Here is a 15572-nt window from a genome sequence, read left to right on the forward strand (position 1 = left end):
CAAACACTCTGTATATATAGTGGCACTATTGCTATGACCGAAATGAAATGTAGAAGTTGTAGTAGTAGTAGTAGTAGAAAATGTCTAATGCCACGACAGCATTTGAGCTATCGCTAGCGCCGAATGAATATAATTTTTATCTTAACTGGAGTCAGCGTGCTTCGGTCCCCGGATTCTCCGCGTGCGAGACAAAAAGCCACAGATAGAAAAAGTGTAGTTTTGGAACTCCCTCTGGTCTCTGCTGGTTCTCCTCTTATCTTCGTTGGTTTCTCCATGCGTTCTAGACAGTCACCATAATCTGGAATTAATTTAGGTACCATACTGGCCTTGTGGACAAAAACTTTACTTTTGGAGGTCCTGGGGTAAATCCATGGACTAAAACGTCATCAGTCCCACTTGGTACTTAATGACGGTTAGGGGGAAACAACAATTTAGCAGGAGAACAATATTTTACTGGAAAGCACAATCTATCAATGTCCAAAATTCAAAATATGACATAAAAAAATGTCGACTCAATTTCGTTTTCTCTCAATATCCACCAAACCGATTTTGCATTTGTTTTTCATTGAAATAAACTATACATCTCTATTCTTTAATGCTGTATAAAAAATCCACGCAATTTTAACCTTAAGAGCTTTAAATTTTTACATATTTATAATAGATACATTTTGGCATTGGTAAAACTGTAATCTTTATTGTACCCGCAGGCAAATAAAATCATTGCAATTTTCTCATTCGATTATAGATTTAAATCTTTAAAAATTTATATTAGTTAAATTTTGGCATTAATAAAGCCACACTTCGCATCATACCCACAGGCAAGGCACTTTGAGACAACCGATAGTTGCAGTTCAATTAAAAATAAAGTTTCCCAATGCTTCCTAAGAATTAAAAGTAAGGAAGCCATAGACGATTTGGATTGGGCTTCCAGCAGCCAGTAATGTTTAGTATTCTCTTCCTCATCCAAAAAATGAAAACCAACAGTCATTAAATCCTCTGAAAGGTGCTACAAAAAATTAAATTGAAGATAAAAAACCAATTTAAGTTGTAAAGTTTGGAATGGTAATATTCTTACCAAGGACATCAAACTGCTTAACAGTTGTTTTTCAAATAAAGCAAAATGTATTTCGTAGTTGCCAGACTGCGTAAAATATTGTACTTCGGCCAAATTCAAGGAATTTTTTGTTAAAATTAAGGCAACATTATTCGATTTACTACCTACAATTTTTAAAAAAATTTAAACCTTTATCTTAATAAAAACTGAAAGAACCAGTAACTATTTTTAACATTACCAATAACAGTCATCAAAAGAAAAAGCTCAACATTTACATCTGTATTTTCAGCCATTTGCGTTATTAAATCACTCATTAAAACTTCGTTCTTTATGTTAATCAGATCTTGCTCGGTTGAATGTTTAAATACAACATTTTTGAGTTTTAACTTGGTTTTTAAAATGCCTAATTTTAACGAAATAATTTTAACTTCTCAAATATTGATCAAAATTGTAAGCTTTAGTACCTTCAATAAAAGTGATAAAGCTGTTGCACAAATCGGCATAACCCAAATTGATAACTAAAGGTGAATTTTCAAAAATTAGCGCAATTCCTTGGGACCCAAGCAGTGTGTGCACCGATTTTAAGGCACCAATTTCTTTGCTACTGATGTTTGATGGCTGTACATGTTCTCTTTATAAAATATAATAAAATTAAAATTGCTTTAAAAAATAAAACTAAAAAGTACTTACCCAGGTACTAATTTCCAAAAATATATTTTCTTGTTGGAGAAAATAGCCATTCCATAGTAATTAGAAGAAATAGTTGAAATTGAGCCCTAAAAGTAAAATTCTTACATTATTCATACATAAATAACCCAAAAGAAAATTAATTTACTTTTAAAGTTGCCAGCAATTCTTCTCCATCTGAAAAGATTTCCACTTCCAAGTGTAATCTTATACGGTGGTCGAGCTGAGTAAATATTTCAGACGGCCACTCGCTAGGTTCTTCCAATTCTTCCCAAATAGCTCTGCTTTCATCTTCAACTTCTATGCTTTCATCTATAGTTTCGCTCACTCTTGTTGTATCTGGATCATCAGGTGTTCTTGTTCTTTTCAGTGTATCTTGTGATATTTGGATGAAAGTCTCAGCAGATGCTGAATCATTCCAGGAAATTTCTCCAGATGAAGTTAAGCCTTGGTCACTTTTAGAGCTTTCTTTTATTTTGGCAATAGGGCTATTTAAATTTGCTGAGTAAAATGTATCGTTTGTGCTACTCAGGTCATAAATACTTGCCGACAGATACCTGAAAACATTTATTTTTAAGGTAATGTTTTAAAATATTAGGCAAGAGCCCCGTAAACATTATAGCAAAGGCTTGAGGCACAAGGCTTGTTAAGCTTCAGCTATAAAATGGTAGAAAGAAAAAACCTTACTCATGAGTTAGTAGATCTTGTTCTGGTATTACTTCCAAGCCTCCAGCTGGGTTAATTGGTTCGATACTTGAAGAGGTAGTTGATATCACAGCAATACTGCTTTGACTAGGATTACTAAGCACGGTAATGTCACTTTCACTTTGAAACGCAGATTCTCGATCTAATAAAACTTTGTTCGAGTTGATTGGTGCATTTTCTTCAGTGTTTAATGATATGCAATCAACAGAGCTGGAAGAACATGATTCAACTGCTGAGTGTGATTTTTCATCAAGGTTACTTGGAGATAGACTAAACTCTTTTCCTGATTATAATTTAATTCCAATTAGCTCCTTAAATATTTCCTTATTAATTAATTAATTAATATTTACTGTGAGCTTGCATCTCTGAAGAAATGCTTCTGGGTCTTGAACCAGGACTTCTATTCATTGACCCTGAATCTCTATAAATATCAAATGATTTTAAAATTACTCAAAAACAATGTTATTATTTATACTAACTCTAATGATTTTGCAGTGTTTAATGACTGGAAAAAATCTTGAATTTTCAAACTGGATGTGTAAGACGAAGGTTGTGTATCAATTGTTTCTTCAGGTTTGGTAACAGGTACGACATCCGATTGAACTATAACCAATAATGTACTTCCACATTTTGGACACGCATTCACTTCTTTCAGTTCAGAGTCTTTTCCAATAACAGTTCGATCAGCATTCTCATTTTGGAATTCAAAATTGCATTTGAGGCACTAAATAGAAATCATGATGAAAAATATGCCTCAAACGTTTCTGTACAAAGAGCACACCTGCGTGAGACCTTCGGTAATTTCTTGCAAGTTTCTCGCTTCAACATGTTTCTCCAATAGAGACAATAATACCTATTTAATTAAGAAAATTACAATAAGATCATTACATTCAAAAGATTTGAAAAAAAAAACAAACCCGAGATGTTTCCGTATCATCCACCAAATAATTTCTTTCCCTTTTTTCTTTTCGCATAGCATCAAATTCCAGTTGTACAAAGATACGCTCATCTTCCTTCAATACAATTAAAATTTAAGAACATACATTTGTATAAATATTCAAACATACAATAATTTCTTGCGCAGATACGAGGCTTTTCATACCCCAACTGTGCAAATGTTTTCCAGTTAAACCATCCTTTTCGGACATACTTTCTGCACCAACACTTAAAATTAACTGAGTTTCAATTCCATCTTCTAAATTTTGAACTATGAATAGATTAGCCTCCAATTCTATACAAGAAATAAATGAATTACAACATTTCATAAAAAAAAGTATATTTAACTGAGCAAACCAGTCTCGTCGGCAGATTCTGAACTCTCTTCTTCTTCAGATTCGTCATCAATACTTCTATGGCCTGTTAAACTGTTTTTCTTTGAACTACTATTGAAAATAGCATCATCCACGTGTATTTCTTTAACAGAAGTTTGTGTAATATTTTCTGACACTGATTCGGTTGCACTTGATGGCATTTGCGGAATGTCCTGTGATTCGCTAGACGCCAAATCTTTCTCGGAATTTTCATTTGACAGCAATTTTGTACTCTCAGTTTCAGATACTTGAGATTTTAAAGAACCACAAATAGTTTGTTCGGTGTACGACCCTAAAAATGTTGATGCTGAAAGTAACCAACCAGCTCCTAACTCTTTTCTTTTTTCTTGAATTAATTCTTTTGTTTTAACGTGACTTTCTTTCTCTAGGGACGTGCAAATGTCAGATGAGTCTTGAGGAGGTGTACATTTTTGAACATTTTTAGAAGAAGTTGCTTTTAGTGTTCTTATCTTTTTTCTATAAGCTTTGGCAATGGGTTCAGAGAAGGACTCTCTATCAGAATTATCACTGTTGTTGCTGGCCTCTTCGCTGTAATTTAGAGATCCAATCATATTGGTTTGATATAAGCTACCACTAATAGTGTGTAAAGAATTTGAAGAATTATTTCGGATTGGACAATGACTGACTTTTATTCGAACTAAATGTGATTCCTATAAAACAGGAACGAAATCAATTTAATATCATTTATAAGGTTAAGGTAATTTACCTTAATTTCTTTCGAGCTTAATTTGTATCCGTCCAAAAGAACTCTTTTCAATATGAACGTGTTTAGGTGAGTGCAAGTCAAAATACGGTGTTTCTTGTGAAAAGATAGTGGATTTCCACTGAGTTCAATCTAAATAAAATCATATTTTATCATATCACATTGAACAGATAAACAACACTTATCTAGATCTAACTTACAATTGTTAGATTATTTAGCTCATTCAAAGGCACTAAACAATCATGCGTTTGTAATAGATTGTAACCTAAATCTAGTTCAGAAAGATGAACTAGATACTGTATTCCTAAAACGAAATATCACATTACTATTTGTAGATAAAAAAAGACCAAATTGTAAAACCCTCAAACCTGTTAAACATTCCAAAAAATTGTAACGTAAATCTAGTTGCATCAATGACATACAGGTTTGAGCACCAAATAAGGGAAAGTCCACTATCTTGTTATAACTGAGATTAAGGTGATGAACTTCTTTTAAAAGCTAAAACAAAGTAATAGTATAAATTTTGTACGCATAAACCTTTCAATTAACAAACTTTTAATCCTTCCGATGATTTGATGTGATTATGACTAGCGTTAAATACATCCAGTGTTGAAATTAAACTCTGAAATGAAATTATTGCAACTTTATGTGATATGTATGATAATCTTGAAATGTTTTGAATTTACCAACGAATCATCGAAATACTCCAAATCGTTAAACGAAATGTCTAAATATCGTAAATTAGACCAAAAAGAGTTTTCAATATTTTGCCCTGGGCCTCGTAACAAATCCTACAAGTTAAAAAAAAATGTAGAAATGTATAGAAATATATTATCTCTAAAATCATTTTGAAATGGCTTACTTTAAGGCTTTTCAAGCTCTGATAACAATTTAAAGACTTTAATTGAGAACGAATAACTTCTAAATTTTGAAACTGGGAAGGGCGAATTTTATCTAGTTGTAAATGTTGCAAGCTTGTTAAGTACTTGAAATTTATAGTGCCACATTCTGCGTTTGGCCTAGATTTCACCTAATATGTACAGTTTTTATACAATAGACCACTGGGTTAATAAGTTTAAAAAGGAATTGTTACTTTGAATGAAATGAGGTAGCAGAACAAATTTTTTACGGTTTCCACATCATTGGGTGTTAGGATAAATGAGATTCGACTTGACCCAGCCCCTTTTTCAATAACATTTTGAAGGTATGAAACATCGTACGGCGTTAAAATTAACTTAACTTTTCCATTTCTTAATTCAATTTCTAAAATATTAAAAGATGTCATGCTACAAGATCAGCATACCCTTATTTTAAGATAGTACCTTTAGTTCTCGAGATATCAAGAATCTTTTGAATAAACTCATCAGATGTCGAATTTGAATTCATGGTAAAATTTTAAATTTAATTATAAACCAGCAAACAAATTTAAACACATTTTATGTCATAATTAAATTTACTGTTTTAATCATGATGTTGAAAATTTGTCTCATAGAGTCATACTTTTCGAGACGCAACTTGAAATAAAGCAGACGATATTTTCACCCAATCTCATAGGTCTGACCACGGCCGTCTCGAGATCTGCTTCGCTCATAGCGGCCCAGGCAAAGATTTCCTCTCCTATGTATTTCCGCGAATACCTTCTTTTAACACTAGGAGCGCTGTCTGAGCCCCCCCTTAAATGTAAAAAATTAGCGGGATATTTAATAGTTTTCTATGGCGGTAAATTCAACTAGTTAATCCTTTTTGCATTGTTTTTCAAAAACTTCTGGAAAGTTTGGGATATACATCTTATGATTTGATCTTTATCTAATAAGTTTTCATTTAAAACATTTATTTAATTAAAGTAATATTCTTATATTGAGTTTTATTAGTTAATTGCTAAGCCTAACCAAAGTTTCTTTTGTTTTTCACAATTTTCAAAACCAGTATTCGCATTTTTTATCAGAATTTTAAATAAATAACCACAATATTATTCATATTATTTAATAAATACCTTTATTATTCTTTAAATTAAGTTCACATTTCTCAAACTTAAGTTTTAAAATATTGCCTATTTTTAATTTGCAAAAATGCCCACCACAAAAATTTGTTGTGTTCCATTCTGTGAATCTAAGAAGAATATCAATGTATAATTTCATCAGTTTCCAGTTGATAAAAGTTTATGCAAATTATGGACTAAGAACATATCTAGAAAAGATTTTGGGGTCAATGAAGCTTACGCATCACGCAAGATTTGTTTTGTAGTGGGACATTTTAAGGAAAGTGATTACTATCAAGGTCTAAAGATCCGCAAATTAAAGAAAATATTGACAAAGGAAACATATGAATCTATAATATCTATTAGAATAACTTCATTGTCTACAATATCTTGCGTGTCATACCTCCTTAAATCTGGTTTCCAGTTTGTCTTGACAAGAAATTTAACGAGCGATGCTATTGAAATGTTTTTCAGCATTCTCAGGAAAATGGCTGGATAGAAAGACATGCTTGATGCAAGAGAAACTATATTCAGTTTGGAATCCTACCTTAAGAGAGGCACTATATCATTAACAAAACCTAAAACATCTAACGTTCCCCAAGACAGCTTCACAGATCTATCAGCCATGATTGATACTAGACTCGATGGATTTTCAACTATTTTTAACGGCAATGAAGTTACGTTACCATCTGAAGTTATGAGTACCCAGATACACCTTACGGCTAGCAAGTATCGCATACTTGGCTGGTTATGTAGTACAAATCCTAGAGGAAAAACATTTTTGCGAATTGTGCCTTGAAAATGTATCACAGCCTAATTCTGACTTACCATTAGTTGGATTGATAAAATTGTCCGACAGAGGAAACCTTAGGTATCCGCAGCAAAGCTTTATCATGTTAATGGCTATAGTAACAACATTCATAAAGAGAGCTGTACCCTATCTCCGGGATTCACCTGCCATTTTAAAAAAACATTGAAATCCACTTGTGGCCAAAAATTGCTCTATGCCCTTACATCCAATGTGATTTGAATAATAATCACCGAATGAAATTGCTGATTTAATTTGTTGAAAGGTTGTACTTCCAATTATCACAAATATTACCAAAACTCTGTCCGCAAAATTTGAGAAAGTGAAAGAACTTGTGCATAAGCCTCTTTCTTGAAAAGTACTCAAGTTGTAAATTTTAGTTTTCTAAATTTTTAGTTGTGTATCATCATGGACTAATCATGGACTAGTTAATTAGTCCATGGTATCATTCAGTGGGAAATTCACATTGGTTTATAGGGCCCGGTGCAGAGACATTTTTAAGAATCGCCAAATTGCGATTCATCGCCAAATTAACAGAAAACGCGCGTGCTATCGAACTTCGCGCCGAATCGGTGTGCAGAGACATCTCGCTCGCAAAAATAACAGGAAGTCGCTCTGTTTATTTTGCGAGTGGTCTTGGGCAGTCCACGGCCCACTGCGCATGCGCTCGCGTTCTCTCGCCCCATAGCGGCCCGCTCAAAGAATTTCAAATCCATGTATTGGCGCGAATCAAAAGTTTAGCGATTAGTGTCATCGTCGTCCGCCGGGAGCGCTTCGTCCCAACCCTAAAAACGCGTCTTTTTACAACCGATTTAACATCATACTCTATGGTGGGAAACTCAACAACTGAGGAGTACGTGCTGCTAAAAAGTACCTAAATATTCTTAAAGCTAATTTTTTTCATTTTTATTTTGTAATTTAAAGTTATGTTTCCATTTATAGCTTAAAAAATTAGGTTATAATTCAGTTTTTTTCAAATTGTTTAGCAAGAAAGTTAACCCTAGTTAGTTTTATTTACAACTTTTACCTTGTCTTGTAGCCATTTTTCCATACATATAACCAGAAAAGAAATCTTCTAAAGAAAATAAAATGTTTATTTAGGTGGAATTTGTTCATTTTTATTATAAACATGTTTACACTTTAGTGACACAGATAAAGGTACAGAATTCCTCTTTAACAGACAATTGTGGGGCTTGACATTTTCAAAGAACCTGTAAACAATTTGGTTATAAATGCACTGGCGTTTCTAGACCCTTGGGGGTGGGATATACTGACCTGAAATTAAAAATTAGTAGTCCCTCAAAAATGTAAATAATGTTTAGTCATTTTCTTGCCTCTTAAAATCAAGTAACCAAATTCAAACAAATATTAGATTTATTGATTAAACGAATCAAATTTCGAATTGGGATTTACTACTCTCCGCTCCTTGATTTAATTTAACTATCAGACAGAGGTGGTTTAAAATATCCAAAGCAGAAGTTTGTTTGATTATCTCAATTGTTTTGACCTTCATAGAGGGAGCGATTCCATATTTACGAGAAACTCCTGGAATTTGTAACAATTTGCCGAAGCTTTCTAAATGTCCTCTTTTACAGTGTGATTGCAATGACACTCATGCTTCAACTTCTGCAAATTTATCTGTGACAAAATAATTCCACCTTTAGTTGATAATATAACACGGTTAAATTTCAGCTTGTTACGAGAAACTTAAAGAACTTAGTTTTAAGCCTCAAAGGATAAAGTTTCTCCAAATGTGAAATGTCCAATACAACATTTACGGCAGTCATTCCTGGAAACAGATAAATAATAACTTTGTTTAAACTTCTCCATATTATGGATTGAAAATATTTAAATAATAACTTACTTTCCATTTCCCAGTTATTAAAATATTTGCTATTGGCTTAGCTACAAGCGTTAATTGTGATTATCCAAGCAGTCTTTTTCATCGACGTGTTGTCAACTGTAACAGCTGACTCAGTAGCGAGAGCATCTGACATCTGGTGATTTTAAAATATTATTTTCGGCGGGAAAAACAAACGTAAAAATTTTGAAAAAGTGATTAAAACGTATAAAAAGAGTTGATTTACCTTTCATTTCCTTGAAAATGCCTATTAATTCTTAATCTTTTTCATAATAAATCAAAAAACAACATATCTCCGTAGGATTCAATGTTAAAGAGGGGTCAGATTATAGCGCTCCAGCCTACGTAGCGGCCACAAATGGCATTCTCTATTTTGGGCTGATTGAGCGGGCCGCTATGGGGCGAGAGAACGCGAGCGCATGCGCAGTGGGCCGTGGGCAGTCGCTAGCCGCCGAAAAGCTCGCAAAAATAATGGCAGATTGTGTTACGTAAAGAGCTCGGGAAATAAATTGAGAAGTAAACGCTTTTTACCTACTTTAATAAGATAAATTTTACAACACGATAGGTCAGAATCTTTTAAATTATTAAAATTTGAGTTTCTAGCTCATTATCTCTTCCCGAAAAATGTTTTTGGCGAATTATTGTCAGAGCCAAGGCCTAACCACAATCACGATTTACGAAACACTAAAATAAGCCAGCCACTCTTACAAATTTTACAGGTAAGAATAAATTATAATAGGGAATCTTATACACTACTACTTTGGGTGTATTCAAAGCCTTGGTTTATTTATAGATCCTTATTTGCTGGTACTGTATGCAGTGGGTTTTAACTAATGAGTCGGTAATGACATGGTGAATTGGTTCAGTGTATCAAGGATCTTAAGCTATCAACCAGCTTTTATACCAATTCATCTACCGAGAAGAAACCTTTCCTCAGGTAGACTAGGGAGTTGCGATAAAAGATGTATTGGAATATTCAAGTTTATTTGTCATGCATCAAGAGCTTACCGAGCCAATAATTTGATGTATTACCTTAAAAGTGTTCGTCAGTTAATTCTACACGCTTATATCATTTGTTACAATTTATACCTGGATTAGGCTATGTAAATGCCAGATAATTAGGTAGAACAACAACTTTTATCAAATACTAGGACCATTGTTTTACGTGTGATCAATATAGGATATTTCGCTATAAATTTCTTTAGACAATTACCATTTTTTGTAACCTCGTGAAATTGCTGTTTTTTTATTTATTGATTTATGTTATAACTAGTTTTATTTTAATTGCTATCAGCTAAGTTTTTAAATAAATATTTTCCTAAAAACCAAATGATACGGCTCATTTTCTAACAGAGAATCATTTTCGGAAAATGTTGGCTTATAATTCGTTATTTTATTGATGTACCAACCATATTATAAAAATATATCTTTAAAATAACAAAACCATTAAACTGTGTAATAAATGCAACCAATCTAATAAATAATAAGAGTAAGAAAATGATATAATCAGAAGAAACTAATTTTCATGCACTATTTAAGGCTTTAAAAAAGATTTTGGATAACCTCTCATTCTTCAGAAACTGTTTTGCTTACCCTTCGTGGCTATATTATATAAATTTATTTTAATAAAATAACGGATTTAACTATAAAAATTATAAAACCTAATAATATAATTAGAGTTAGGAAATTATTAATTAGAAGAGCCAGGATTTCATCGTCAAAATACAAACCAAACATAACCACGTGATAGCTTTTTGCGTCAGAAATGGAGCTCTCCCATTGGTCCGTTACTTGGTTAAAAAAATTTGGAAAAATAACAGCGTCGCCGATTAACAGGAATCGCTAAAACGTCTCTGCACCGCGATTTCGATTGCGAGGATCGCCAAATAAACAGCTCGCCAAATCTGAATCGCTAAATTGCGATCGTGTTAAAATTAACAGGAATCGCAAAACGTCTCTGCACCAGGCCCTATATTTATCAGATTTAAATACCTTCCAAGTTTCTATCACTATTTTCATTCATAGTGATCTTCCAAGTGTCAGTTAGTTAATTAAAATTCATTTATTTCACTACTTTAATTAAAATAAATTTTTAAACATTAATACAAAACAAAGGCCTCTGGAAGTTGCTACATAGCAAAAATACAGCTGTAAGGAGAACCACGTGTTTATGTTTACATTTATATACAGAAAATGTCGACGGCGACTTCTGGCTCCAGAATGATCAAATTTTAATAACGTTACCGGCAAATATGATACAAATAGAAATGGTGTAAAAAAATCAGTTCAGCATGGAGACCTGGCGATTATTAACGATCTTTGTGACATTTTTAAAGTGGCGAAAATCAATTAATGTTAAGTTCCTACCTTTGTTTTGCCTAGTTTTTTAATTGGCTGTCATTAGATTTCGTCTGTTGTCAGTTTTTTCTATTTTCGTTTTTGTTTTTTAATTTTTCCTCTTCTTTGTTCTGGTGCTAAGTCCTTTTATGTAATTTTGGAGTGTGTGGTGCGAAGACCCCGCTGTCCAGCGTTGCCAACCTTTGAAGAAGTGTTTATCGTACCAGGGGCTCGAAATTATCGTATTTTAGCTAAAATTATCGTACACTTTAAAGGGCTCGACAGAAGTGGACTATTTCCCGATTTCTAAGTGTTTTATGTTCAGGCATCCACCCGAGTGGCGAGCGGGAATCTTAAAAGATCAAAAACATGTTAAAGAAAATTCCCACTTGGGTTTTGCTTGCATGGCGTTTGAGTGTCTAAGCAAATTCAGATAAATAAAAAACACGTTATCTTATTATTATTACGTTATTTTTATTTTATTTTCAACAAATTTAATGACGTTAGCAACTTTAACGTACCGTACAAAAATTAATAGTTAATTTTGAAAATTAACTTCTTCAAAATCTTCGCAGTTGGAAGAAAGGTTATCGTACATTTTAAGACACATTCGAGACATCATATCACTAGTTGGCTTTAAGAGCGTACAATTTCCACTAGCCTTAACACATTCAGACGCTAACAAAACACCATTCACGGTTTCGGTAATTAGTTTATTTCTTGACTTAGTTTTTACTCGATTAATCTTGCTAAAGATCCTTTCACAATCGGCGTTGGCATGAGGAACAACCAATGCGTTCAGGGCAAACCTTGGAAGATATTTAAATTCTTGCTCGTCCACAATGTCACGAAAGTTCAGTAACTTAGACCAGAATTCGTCCGGCTCACGACATTCTTTAATTTCTTGTGGAAGCTGATCAACGATAATCGGAAGCCTTCGCCATTCGTCATCCAGTAGTTGCTTTTCACAATCAAGAGCTCGCGGCACAGATGAAACCAAAGGCAAAATTGATGGCCATTGTTGTCTCGATTTAGAAGTGATGCTTAGAGCATGAATTGGCTGTAACATGGCAATCGTAGTAAGTAGAGGGTCCGCGAAGGAGTATCTTTTTTTAATTTCAACACATGCAGTTACCAGAAACTCTCTGCAACGCGTCCGAAAGTGTTGAATCAAATCGGGACGAGATTGTACGTTGACGTTATTCATAACCTCCATGACATCTACACCTAAATACATCTGGTTAAGAGGCAAGTGTTTTTCTTTTTTCATTGGGTCTATTTTCTCTAGTACGTTTTGTTTAACGTAATCACCGACCATGAACGTTTGAAGTATTTCTAAGTAGATTGTTGAAATCTTTTCATGAAGGTATGTAACAACCACCTTGCTGCTTTGAAAGTACTCGTTGAACCTTGTAAATTTTGGTAGAATCCATTTAAGAAATACGAAATATAATTTCAGGAATGGGTCATTCAAGCTGTTATATATTTGTTCAGCGGCAACCAGTCGTTCCAACAAACATGCTTCCGTGAAATATAGCTTCAATGCTTCCCACTGTTCCAATACCCGTTCAACCACGGCAATTAATGAAAGCCAACGTGTTTGCGATGGATGAAGCATCTTATGAACTTTTACGTCCAAATACTCTTGAAACTGGATAAACTGAGTTTGCCTTTTAGCACTTCCATTGAGAAAACTGTAAATGTTCCGTACAAGGTCTTCGCAAGCCCTTGGTAGCACTTTGCACGCTTCACTTGCGCATAAATGAATTGAGTGGCACACACATTTCATGATATTAATGCCAGGGAACTGGTTCTTAAAACGAGTCGCCACAGAGTTTTTGCTTCCCATCATCGTATTACAACCGTCCGAACCAAAGCCGACTACATTTTCGAAGGGTATCTTATATTTACTTATACATTCAATCAAACCGTTGTAAAGATTTTCCGCTGTAGCCCCTTCATTAACCTTTTCTTTATTAGTTGAATCATAAACCTTCAATAATTCAAAAAATTCACTTTTAATCTTTTTCGTGTCATCATCAAAGAATCTAACGACAACGCATGACGTCTTAACGGTCGCAATGTCCGTAGATTCATCGCATAAAATGCTAAATTTTGTTGTTTGTAGCTTTTGAACTAATTTTGCTTTGTGGCTTTCGCCAAGGACATTTTTGACCACTGCGGTACATTTAGTTCTTCCCAAAGAAAAGTTTTTCGCGGCGGGTGATTCGGAAAAACAGTCACGTATGATATAACTAAGGTGATCAGCAGTGTTAAAAGAAATATCGTGTTCTGCTAAGAAACCGGCAATTTTTATTTCAGCAATTTTTGATTGAGTTTCTGCCGGAGTATCCACTTTTTTTAGGCTAAATTGTAAAATATCTGGCTGATTTTTACTTTTTCCTCGAATGTTTGCTTTGTGTCTCATGCCATTAGCGTGTTGCTTTAAAACACTAATCTCAGCAGTCAATTTCATGTTACATACCTTGCACACCGCTTTAAAACTGTCATTTTTGTCGGGTTCAAGCCAACCTTTAAACATGGAGTTTTCTTTCCATTCTCTTCGAAACTTTTGTTGACGGTGTTTTGGCCTATTCTTACATTCACTGCCGCGATTCAGTAGCCTTTTTTTTGGCGTTGAACACTTATCTTTTTCATCGTTGTTTTCCAAGTCAATTTCATTTTCTGAACTTAAATCCATTGTTACTGGTTATAGCTTATCGCTTATAAATACGAAAAAACTAATTTCATCGAATTAACCTTTTCATTCACGTATTTTGGACGCGATGCCGCGAACTATCGATCTCGTATGCCCATGAAGTATAAACAACAATTTCCTCGACCCGACTGCTCGGTCTGTCGGATGTTCGAATCAGCTGAGGGAAAATAGGTCTAGACTTTAGACTCTAAACTCTGAATAAGCATACCTTTCCCGCGTTTGGGTTTGACCTTGAATGCAGATTTTAGGCCAAAAATATGTTTCGGATATAAAACACAGTAGTGAGGGTAGAGCAAAAAGGTAGGAAATAATCTAGTGTATAAATCAGCTTTCTAATTGGTTTTGGCGGAATCTAGATTACCATAATACCAGGTTTTTTAACGAATAAATTATTTTGTTAGGAAATTCCAAATTATCGTACGTTTTGCGTACGATTATTTGAAAATTTTAAATTATCGTACGTTTTGCGTACGATAGTTGACCACTATCGTACATCGTATTGGAGCCGTAAATATCGTACAAATACGATAGTTATCGTACGGTTGGCAACGCTGCCGCTGTCATAGGCACCAAATAAATATCTTTCTTATTTTGAAAAAAAAAATAACGTTTTTCAAAACTTTACTTTGCGTTAAAAAATCTCAAGAGGTGTTTAACTTTTTTATTATTAATTAACTTAAATATTACTAAAAAAATATTTTACAAAAAATTACACATTACGCGATAATAATTGAAATTCCAAAGTTCCGCGCAGTTCCTCCCATTCGATAACATGGCTGCGAATTTTCTCAAGTGGGGGCTAGACTAGCGCCAGAAAACGATGTGAGAAGTTTTTGAACTAATTTCCCATACGCGATTTTCGTACGATCGCCTGGGCCGCTCAGCGATGCCAGACGTACGATAATTATCGTACACGTACGCGAATTCCGTTTCAGGTACGATGTACGATGTAAAATGTATTATCGTACGCGAAAGTACGATAATTTTGTCTATATTTTCCAAATTATTTTTACGCTGTTACAACACCACATATGATAAAATTAGGAGTAGAAAAGGCTTGGGCATATAATCGTGTTTCTTCTGCCGTTGCCGTTATTTTCTACGCGCGCATATGTCTATCGCGAACTCTTTCCCCATCTAGAAGCCGAATGCCGAAGAACTCCCAGAATACCTAGCGCTTTAGCTGACCCCTATGAAACGGTAATGTACGGATATTTCCGAAACGGGGCGCCACTTACACGCGCCTACCGGATACCAAAGGCTTATGGGTAATGTTTTGGCTTACACATCGCCCCACCAAATTCCCCAACTTCCGTGCTTGGATCTTTATCCGGACTATTTTATTTGAGCAACGGTAAGTTAATCATATATAACGTCATAGAAGCCGTT

At 34.2% G+C, this 15572-nt stretch overlaps 3 protein-coding genes and 1 long non-coding RNA gene across 4 annotated transcripts; all 4 read right to left on the bottom strand.

Moving 5' to 3' along the window:
• Nucleotides 1-619: 619 nt before the first annotated feature.
• Nucleotides 620-5980, bottom strand: LOC149921331 (uncharacterized). The gene is made up of 21 exons (XM_090163490.1): nt 5803-5980; nt 5574-5743; nt 5343-5510; nt 5167-5271; nt 5034-5102; nt 4849-4978; nt 4681-4784; nt 4484-4612; nt 3740-4427; nt 3514-3677; nt 3364-3459; nt 3228-3299; nt 2926-3170; nt 2797-2867; nt 2429-2729; nt 1890-2298; nt 1745-1830; nt 1519-1685; nt 1293-1457; nt 1076-1218; nt 620-1006 (listed from the first exon to the last, which is right to left on the bottom strand). The coding sequence occupies exons 1-21, from the start codon at nt 5864-5866 to the stop codon at nt 773-775; spliced, it is 3780 nt and encodes a 1259-aa protein (XP_090019616.1). The 5' UTR covers nt 5867-5980; the 3' UTR covers nt 620-772.
• Nucleotides 5981-6462: 482 nt separating this feature from the next.
• LOC149921332 (uncharacterized) lies at nt 6463-7461 on the bottom strand. The gene is made up of 3 exons (XM_090162159.1): nt 7287-7461; nt 7006-7222; nt 6463-6589 (listed from the first exon to the last, which is right to left on the bottom strand). Exons 1-3 carry the CDS (start codon nt 7378-7380, stop codon nt 6463-6465), a joined length of 438 nt encoding a protein of 145 aa, XP_090018285.1. The 5' UTR covers nt 7381-7461.
• A 948-nt stretch (nt 7462-8409) lies between these two features.
• LOC149921333 (uncharacterized) lies at nt 8410-9479 on the bottom strand. Its single transcript, XR_016477374.1, has 4 exons — nt 9354-9479; nt 9131-9263; nt 8542-9055; nt 8410-8477 (listed from the first exon to the last, which is right to left on the bottom strand). It is a non-coding gene; the product is annotated as an uncharacterized LOC149921333 (long non-coding RNA).
• A 2492-nt stretch (nt 9480-11971) lies between these two features.
• Nucleotides 11972-14165, bottom strand: LOC149921334 (zinc finger protein 862-like). Its single transcript, XM_090162160.1, has one exon. The coding sequence runs from the start codon at nt 14163-14165 to the stop codon at nt 12003-12005; it is 2163 nt and encodes a 720-aa protein (XP_090018286.1). The 3' UTR covers nt 11972-12002.
• Between the last annotated feature and the right edge of the window lie 1407 nt (nt 14166-15572).

The sequence above is a fragment of the Leiobunum rupestre genome, chromosome 11 (genome assembly GCF_980474605.1).
Source record: "Leiobunum rupestre chromosome 11, qqLeiRupe1.1.hap1, whole genome shotgun sequence".
Taxonomy (NCBI): Eukaryota; Metazoa; Arthropoda; class Arachnida; order Opiliones; family Sclerosomatidae; genus Leiobunum; species Leiobunum rupestre.

What these genes read in the sequence shown, in the direction of transcription:
- LOC149921331 (XM_090163490.1), bottom strand. Translation starts at nt 5,866, where the DNA reads ATGAATTCAAATTCGACATCTGATGAGTTTATTCAAAAGATTCTTGAT. An exon ending in AGAGCTTGAAAAGCCTTAAA is followed by an intron (nt 5,272 to 5,342) that starts GTAAGCCATTTC and finishes TTTAACTTGTAG; the next exon opens with GATTTGTTACGAGGCCCAGG. An exon ending in ATGATACGGAAACATCTCGG is followed by an intron (nt 3,300 to 3,363) that starts GTTTGTTTTTTT and finishes TTAATTAAATAG; the next exon opens with GTATTATTGTCTCTATTGGA.
- LOC149921332 (XM_090162159.1), bottom strand. Translation starts at nt 7,380, where the DNA reads ATGAATGTTGTTACTATAGCCATTAACATGATAAAGCTTTGCTGCGGA. An exon ending in TTTTATCAATCCAACTAATG is followed by an intron (nt 7,223 to 7,286) that starts GTAAGTCAGAAT and finishes TTTTTCCTCTAG; the next exon opens with GATTTGTACTACATAACCAG. An exon ending in GATATAGTGCCTCTCTTAAG is followed by an intron (nt 6,590 to 7,005) that starts GTAGGATTCCAA and finishes TATTCTTCTTAG; the next exon opens with ATTCACAGAATGGAACACAA.
- LOC149921334 (XM_090162160.1), bottom strand. Translation starts at nt 14,165, where the DNA reads ATGGATTTAAGTTCAGAAAATGAAATTGACTTGGAAAACAACGATGAA.